General features: G+C 34.8%; 1 protein-coding gene across 1 annotated transcript; it reads left to right on the top strand.

Annotated features, from left to right (window-relative positions):
• Nucleotides 1–535: 535 nt before the first annotated feature.
• On the top strand, nt 536–2,662 carry LOC145632162 (uncharacterized). Its single transcript, XM_081684464.1, has 2 exons — nt 536–1,530; nt 2,205–2,662. Exons 1-2 carry the CDS (start codon nt 841–843, stop codon nt 2,319–2,321), a joined length of 807 nt encoding a protein of 268 aa, XP_081540590.1. The 5' UTR covers nt 536–840; the 3' UTR covers nt 2,322–2,662.
• Nucleotides 2,663–9,085: the final 6,423 nt, after the last annotated feature.

Here is a 9,085-nt window from a genome sequence, read left to right as displayed (position 1 = left end):
AGATGATTTTAGGACTCGCCTCGCATCCTCGAGGTGTGAGGTTTGATCCTCATCAGCAACAAATCTCAACCCCTACCCCTCTAAGGCATTGTCAGCTAGGTTTGAATTTTTGAATGGGAAGAACAGGTGGGGGATAGAGGATTAGAGGGAGTAATAATAATACAAAAAAAAAAAAAAAAAAAAAAAAAAAAAAAAAAAAAATTAATGGGTGAAAATAAAATGTAAAGAAATAGAGTAACTTTTGTATACATCCGATGTACAGTAATTTACTATACATTGGGGGTTACTTTTATCAAATTTAGCTCATTTTAGAATAAGTTTTTAACGAATGTATAATATTTTATTGTACATCCGATTTAATTAAAAGTTTGTGATACTTAATTATCGGCATGATGACATGTAAACTAGTTTAATTTTTTTCAATAATCAAAGCAAAAGAAATAGGAAAGCCATCAAAGGGGTGAGTCATAGAGTGATTTCATAACCGATTGGGACCCTATTGGACCACCTTCAAATGCCTATCTTTTGGTAAAGATAAGCACTCCAAAGAAAAATAAACTTCCTACTATACTTTGATTGAATCTTCTCCTACACAAACAAAGGGCCAAAAGCATTAGAAGTTAACAGAAGGGTCCAATCTTTCCTTCCCCAATGGAGTAGCCTTGTTACACTAAAACTCCACACTACACTCCAATGAGAAACTTCTCTTCTCTTAATCAAATTATTACCCTTATAATTCAACACCCAAAAACCCCATCAAAATTAATTATTCCTTGATTTCATTTCTTTGAATTATATGATCAAATTTCTTGTTTTTTCTCTTCAATAAAATTTTAAAAAATGGATCTTGAAGAATGGGATCTTCTTTCTGACGAAGGCTTGATTGATTTTCATGAAAATAATGGAGCAAATAATTTTGTTCCCAAATCAAGTACAACTGTAATTGATATGAATTATTTTCAGAAATTTACTGAGCCAGAAATGAAGAAGATGAAGAATTCAAGGGTAATTCCTGTGCCAATTCAATTGGATAAAAAAATTGAGGAAATCCCAGAAGAGGTAATCAAGTTACCAATTGATGAAACCCCAAAAAAATCTGATGAAAATCAGATGATCAAAGGAGAAGAAGCTGATTTTCAGGAACCAGTTTCTCAAGTTTTCTTCAAGAAATTGAAGGAAAATGAATTTGTCGACATGAAAATGGACTCTCCCAAGTCTTTAAACAGAGGAATATTGCCTCAAATTGATGTGGGTTCTTATCAATTTGAGGAAATTGAGAGAAATAAAAGTAATAATTTTGAAAAAATTGAAGAAAAAGAACATGAATTATCTATGAAAAAAGAGGAGAATGATCATGAAAATGGAAATGAAGAAGGTTTGAATGTTTGGAAATTGGCAATGACTGGAATTGGTGCCCTTTTCTCTTTTGGTTTTGCTGCTGCTACTGTTTCTTTCATTGTTTTAGGTAACCGACACAAGGAGACTTCCAAGAAGCAAGAACTTCATTTCCAACTTTATGCCCATGACAAGGTGAGCCCTTAACCTTTGCCTCTCTTGATTGCTACTACTCGTATAATTGTAGATGGGTTTTGATCTCAAGTCTTGGCTAATTAGTCAGCGTTTAATGTTTATGTGAAATGTGTTTGTGGTTTTATGCACTTATTCAGTTTGCCTCTCTTGATCACTATTACTCGTATAACACTAGACGGGATTTAATCTCAGGTCTTGGCTAATTAGTTGGCGTTTAATAAAATGTGTTGTCTCTTAAATTTTGGTTTTTATGCACTTATTGAGTTCAAGTTTATGTTCATGATTTTGCTATGTTAGTCTAGAAAATGATATTAAAAGAAATTAAGCACTTATTGATTGAAGAAGTTGCAATAGGGAATAAATTCTTGCAATTTGTGATTTTTTGCATAGGATAAAAGAATTTGTAATTTGTTCTGTACTGAAGATGTCATTGTAACACATTCGTAACTTTGAGATCATACTAGTGGCGCATTTAGTTCCCATAAGATCAAAGTGATTGAACCATTTAGTCCAATCGACAGGACAATGATAAACTTCCCTTGCCATGATTGAAATCCAATCCTCTGTAATGGTTGTTTCTTTGTTATCATAGTTTCAATCTTGTGTATTACATATAAGATTGGAGAACTATTCTTGGGTATCCCACTGATGTAGATTGTCTTGGTTACGTTCAGAGGTTCAAGCAAGTAGTTCGCCAAGCCACCAAGCTAAACGAAGCCATCACCGTGATGAGAGGTGCTCCTGTAACTCGAGCTCACATAACCATTGGTGGTTACCATGAAGGTCTTTAAAAAGGTTCTCTTCATCAGCTCAATATGAAGTCTGTTTCTGAAGTCAGACAGTAAATGGTTTAGTAAATTTCTGTTTTATAGTATTACTTTTTAAGCTTGATCCAATTACTTTTGGTATAAAGATCTTGCTGCCTGTTTGTGAATAGATTCCGAATCCTTTCTTGTACTATCTAGTCTTGAGATTCCATATGGTTTATACAACTATGCTTCAGACGACGAAATTGGAAGGTACTAAAATCTGTAGGGAATGTGGTCCTCAGTTCATCACATTATTCTGCTTATTTTCAAACTATGCTGAGATATTGTTCATATATAATATCTAGTTGTGTTTTTGGAATCAATTTTGATTCAGTCTACACGGCTCTTGGGTCGGTGAGATTGATCGCGACTTCTCTCTGCATTTCATGTTTAATACTGAGTTATAAGCTTGTTAGATTAGCTTGTTCTTGTGAATTCATTAGATTAGTGTTATCTTTTAGTCATGATGGTGATGGTGCTTTTAGGCAATGTATGGATTTTAATACTGAATCATTCACCTATGTCACAGATGTCAGTTTAGTCATTTTTATTTAAATTTATGCAATATTTAAAAGACTGATGGAGTAATGTATTTTCCGTAATCAAAATAACTTAATTCATGAAATGATGTGAAGGATGGAGTAATTTGTTATCCACAATCAAAATAATTTATTTCATGATATCATGTTACTAATTTTATGACATGATTGACACATATATAATATAATACTTTATAAATTGTGGGACAAGTTAGGCATTTGGTGCATGATACTTCAGATAACTATAAAGTAATTGTAAAAAAAAAAAAAAAAAAAAAAAAAAAAAAAAAAAAAAAGTAATATCTAGGAATAATGTACTCTCTTCTAATTTTAAAGTAGAATATGGGCCTTCAATTCTTGGTAGTTTGGTGTTATATTGATTGGAGTCTTTGGAAAATACAGATATCGCTCCAAGGTGTACAACGTAGTAACTAGTAAGGAGAAGGATCATTTTAAACCGGTATCTCTCACATATAAGTTAAACATAGATGAACATCTAACACTTATAGTTGAGCTAAAATGTTATTCCTCTATGTACCTTGTTTCTTTCATATCCGTGTTGAGTATAGGCTTACTTTGAGTAGCCTCTTGTATTGATTAACTTTTTCTAACAATAACAATGACACACACAGTAAATTTCATTCTCAATTGTCATTTATAGTAGAATTCTAAATTTCCAAGGAATACTTCTAACAAATTGTGATAAGCATCAAAAGTGAAGTCACACAATAATGTCACAATTGGACCTTCATGCAAATTTAACCTGTATCCATTGCTTATATTAATTTAAATATTGAATAGAGTTAAGGGTCTGTTCACATTTACTGAACTGAGCTGAACTGAACTGATAGGAGCTGAACTGAACTAAACTGAACTGATTGGAGCTGAACTGAACTGATTAGAGCTGAACTGAATTGAATTGAGTTGAAATAAATATTTTATGAGAGAGGGAAATTAAGAGCTGAACTGAACTGAACTGATTGGAGCTGAGCTGAACTGAACTGATTAGAGCTGAACTGAACTGAAATTAAGTAAATGTGAACATGCCCTAAGCCAATATTGTGCAAGTTATAGAAGAGAAGATATTTAATATTTCCCTTTGTTTTTTTTTAAAAACAATATTTAATTCCTTTGTTTCATCATATTCTTAAAATGATGCAATTAAGCAAGTGGCCAATTATAAAAGTGACTAATTGAAAATATAATAGTAGTATCTTTGTGTACAGTCATGCATGGGACCAAGTCGGGGCAAGATCAAATTTGAAGCTTCTTTTTATTTGGATTGATAGGAATAATTCATGCTTCTTGCTTAGTACATTATACTTTAGGAGTCACATCTAGTTGACATGTTTATAAATTTCTTATAAGAGGGATCTAGTCAAGAGAAATTGTCTAACATGGGACATCATACTCAGTGACTAAAATTGGATTAGCCTGTGTCGATTTATTTTTAAGTATATATGCAAGAAGAAGGGCTATATTAAGACGAGAAATAATAAAGATAAAGATACCTATATGATATTATTTAATATAAACCTCTATGATTCAGTCCTCAAAAAAAAAAACCTATATGATTCTCTGATGAGTTCTTATTTTTGACTTAGGACATCAAAGCTAAATAAATAATGTGGTAATATGAAATCTTCCTAATTTCTCAATGATATGTATGTTATTGGACTTGCATGCACTTACTTAAGCCATAAGAGAGTCTGAGTGCATATGATTACAAGTTACAACATTGTTCTGTCCTGAAATCAACTTAAAAACTAATTAGTAATAGTTGACCTGTTAATTAACTCAGTAGCTAAACTTATAAGTTAGTCGTAAAAATAAGTGTACTTTCTCTGAATGCTTCAAGTTCCTTTCTTAAATGTATTTAATTTTATATAAATAAGTAATACAATATAAATATATAATAACAATACAAATTACAATTCAAGTAAGTTTCAAAATTATAATCTAGTTTACATAAATCCTCATTTGTACTCTGGAGTTCTTTAAAATGGGAGAGATCTTAAAAAAATATATATACTCGTAAAATGATTGAAAAACCTAAAGATATTTATCAAATGGTGGGTCATTATAGACAAGGAGAAAAAGAACTGATTGAACTAGAAATTGGCTAAAAGAATCAAAATTCGAATATACTTCCTCCGTTTTCTTTTAGATGCAACACACCCTTTAGCGCGGTAATTAAGAAAGGTGGAATTTACATGATATAATAAACTTTAAAATAGGATGAGTGGTTGTTAGGAGTGCAATTTAGTGGGTCATGTGCTTTAAATAAGGGATATAGTATAGTTTTTCCATAAAGTAACTTTCCTTTTATAGTGTGTTGCAAGTATTGTGATATTTCCTTTTTAAGGAAGTGTTGCAAGTAAAAGAAAACAGAGGAAGTATTATATAGATAGGCCTATATTACTTAGAAAAGGAACTGCTTGCTCATTACTGTATTTGGATATTAGGGGGTGTTTGTTACTTGTAAGTGGAAGTTAATTAAAGCAAATTCTGAGTTTTCATGATGTGATAGGCAGACGAATTTCTTATTGTTGTAAATACGTGTTTGTTCGATGTATTTGTAATTTTTTTTTTTTAGTCACTTTCACGTAATTATTGACTGTTAAAAACAAAATCATTTTAATTTAATTGTAGTTCGCATTTGTTATACGTATACATGTCACATTTTCCTTCACTAAGAATCCAATATATTTTATATTTTGGAGGGGGTTGTGGTTAAAAATAAATAATTGAGGTAGGAGTTTAGACAAGTGTAACACATAATTCTTTCTAACTTTCTTTTTGCCTAATATTGATCTACTCTTTATAGTTCAAGACATCGAACGACAAGCAAAAGTTTGAATCACGTCATTTCCCAAATCAAGTTGCAGTTGCAATATTAAGAGGGCAAAATATCGACGTGTTGCGTTAAGTTATAAGGAAATCGTTAGAAAGGTGTGCCAAATTGTTTTGATGTACACAAAGAGTTGCGTTGTGTTGTGTACGTTCACATCGAATTGGCCGGCCGCTAATGGCGGGGTGTGTGCTTGAAGATGCCCCTTTATCCCAAAATGTATGCTAGTCGAGCGAGTTAATCACAAGCTAAAGGGTGCTCGACTTGATCCGAAAACTTTTAACTTGTGCACGATGCATGCTCACCACTCGCTAAACTCAATAACACCCCTAGTGTGACTCATGCTCATTTAAATTTTGAGTAGAGTTGATTAGTTCACGATCTGTTTGTTACAATTTTGGTCCTTCTAGAATTCAAAGCCTTATTTTTTTCAACTTCACTATATATATATAGAGTATATAAGCCCTTTTTTTATCTTGTAAAAAAAAAAAAAAGAGTAATACTCTGTACTTCCTTTGTTTCCATTTAATTGACCCATTCAATTTAGGCACAGATTTTAAGGATACTAGGAGAGGAGAGAGAATGATAAAGTAAATGGGGTACACTAAAAAACAAGGCACACCCTCTATCCCAGTTTACTTGCAACATTTTGACTTAACTTGACACGCTTGTCGATGTATATATTTGACCGTCGGTATCTTTTATTATATATTTATAAAAGCTATAAAAAGTTTATATTATGAAGGAAAAATTAGAAATAATAATCCCAAGTTTCATCAATTTTGCTAGAATAATCCCAACTTTGAATTATTTTGGAATAATCCGAACTTTGGGGGTTCTTCTTTTTCTTCAATCCCTAACCGGTCAACAAAATTCAATGACCAATCATATCAGGTCACTTGACATATGTCAAGCCCTTATTGATTAAAAAAAAATTAATTTTATTTTTAAAAGAAAAAAAAAACCCAAAAATCCCCAAACCACCGATCAGCCTTGCCTTCCCCCACTAGACCTCCCTAACCACCACCCAACTGCCCAGCCTACCGCCCCTTTCTCGCCTGCGAGCCACGCGAAACATCCTCCACCGTGTTGCCGTCTTCCTCCCTCCCCGAAACATCCCCCATTCCCCACGAAACCACCTATTAAACCCCTCCACGAAACCACTGATTTTTCGACGGTGGGGAGGAGTTTTTGGGAGTGGTTGCGCCATCAGCGATGCCCCTAAACCCACCAAGTCACCAACAGCAGCCCATTTCCTCCCCCCTTCTTCCCTATTCCCTCATCGTCAACCTCCACTTACCTACATTACCAGCCACCCTCCCTTGGCGAAACTCAAAACCAAAATTATCCAACCCACGAAACCCAAGAAATATTCAACTTATTTCGTCAAAATCCATCCACCTACGCCGAAACCCAGGAAAAACTTATACACCCACCTCCGTCGAAATGAAACCCAGAAAACCCACATGCGCCTCCTTCAAAATTCAAAACCACTGAAAGCCACTGCCAATTGAGGGTGTTCATGGTGGGTTTTAGGAGTTTCAGGGGAAATTTGAGGGTGGTGGTTTAAGGGGAAAGGACGGCTGGGGTTTTTCGGAACTAGGGGCAGCTGGACGGCGGGAGGAGGGTTATGAGATTGTGGCGGCAGGGATTTCGGTGGGAAATGGGTAGAGCTGTCAAAAGCTGACCTGACCCGAACCTGATTATTAACCAACCCACCTGAACCCGAAAAAATGGTGACCCAAACCCGACCTGACCTGACGGGAAACCAACCCTAGACCCGAGTTGACCCGAGTATGTGAGACCCAATCGATCCCAAACATAAACCGACCTAGAGATGACCCGACCCTAATGTAACCCATAAATTATTGAACTTGAACCGAACTCGACTTGAACCGAAATTGACCCAAACCCGTTTTAACCCATCTAAACCCGAATTTAACCCGACTTGTTACTAACCCGACCTGAATTCAACCCGACTCGTTTCTAACCCGACCCGAATTTAACCCGACCCGAAATCAATCCGACCTGTTATTCACCAGACCCAAATTCAACCAGACTTGTTATTGACCCGACCCGACTTTTACCCAACCTATTACTAACCCGACCCAAAAATTCAACCTGATCTGGTACCAACCCGACTTGAAATCAACATGACTTGTTATTGACCCGACCTAAATTCAACATAAATTGTTCCTGACCCAATTTCAAATCACCTTAAATGCAATTAGATCACCTTACTATTGTTGATCATAGCATTTTGTCTAGGGAGACCAAGTCGGTCCAGGCCAGCAAAAGAAAGGAGCATCATCCCCAAATTTAAGTGTTAAATATAATACGGAGTATTTATTTGTTGTATGGTCAAAGGAGATAATTATCTTCCTAAATTATAGACTATAGTTCCCTAGTATGTTGCCATATATATTATATACAAAGGAAATAATTAGCTTGATAAAAATGATAATTATCTATTTATAGTTAGTTGAACCGGAATATGACCCAACTTGGAAATGACCCGACCTGATTGTAACCCGCAAATTATTGACTTGAACATAACTCGACTTGAACCTAAGAAAGACCCAACTTAAAAATAACCCAACCTGATTATAACCCACAAATTATTGACTTGAACCCGAGAATGGCCCGACCTGATTATAACCCGCAAATTATTGACTTGAACCGAACCCGACTCAAACCCGAGAATAATCCGACCTGATTCTAACCCGCAAATTATTGACTTGAACTGAACTCAACTCGAACCCGAGAATTACCCTAACCCGTTTTAACCCATGAAAACCCGAATTAAACCTGGCCTATTATTCACCCGACCCAAACCCGATAAGATGTATGACCCGACGTGACCCAACCCGAACCTGACCCGCATAGGTTACGACATTAACCCGAATTGACCCGACCCGATTTGACTCGACCCACTCTTACCCAACCCAAACCTGGCCCGTTTACCCGAATTGATAGCTCTAGCAATGGGGCTGAGTTTTTTTATTTTATTTTTTTAGCTAATTAGATCTTGACACGTGGCATTTATATATAAAAAAATAAATTAACTTTTTCAATAGGTAACCGGTAATTGGAATTAAAGAAAAAGAATAACCCCCAAAGTTCGGATTATTCTTGAAAAATCTAAAGTTGGTATTATTTTAGCAAAATTGATGAAAGTTGGGATTATTATTTCTAATTTTTTCTATTATGAAACTAGGCATTAAAATAGAGCCAACAATATCTTACATGATTATATTGGCTTTTATATGATAGCTAAAAAAACGGTCAAAGCGAAATGTGTGAATGGTGCTAAAAGTCAAAACATTACGAATAGTTTGGGACGGAGGGAGTATAAA

The sequence above is a fragment of the Chenopodium album genome, chromosome 5 (genome assembly GCF_948465745.1).
Source record: "Chenopodium album chromosome 5, dcCheAlbu1.1, whole genome shotgun sequence".
NCBI lineage: Eukaryota > Viridiplantae > Streptophyta > Magnoliopsida > Caryophyllales > Amaranthaceae > Chenopodium > Chenopodium album.
This window is presented reverse-complemented; position numbering and strand designations above follow the sequence as displayed.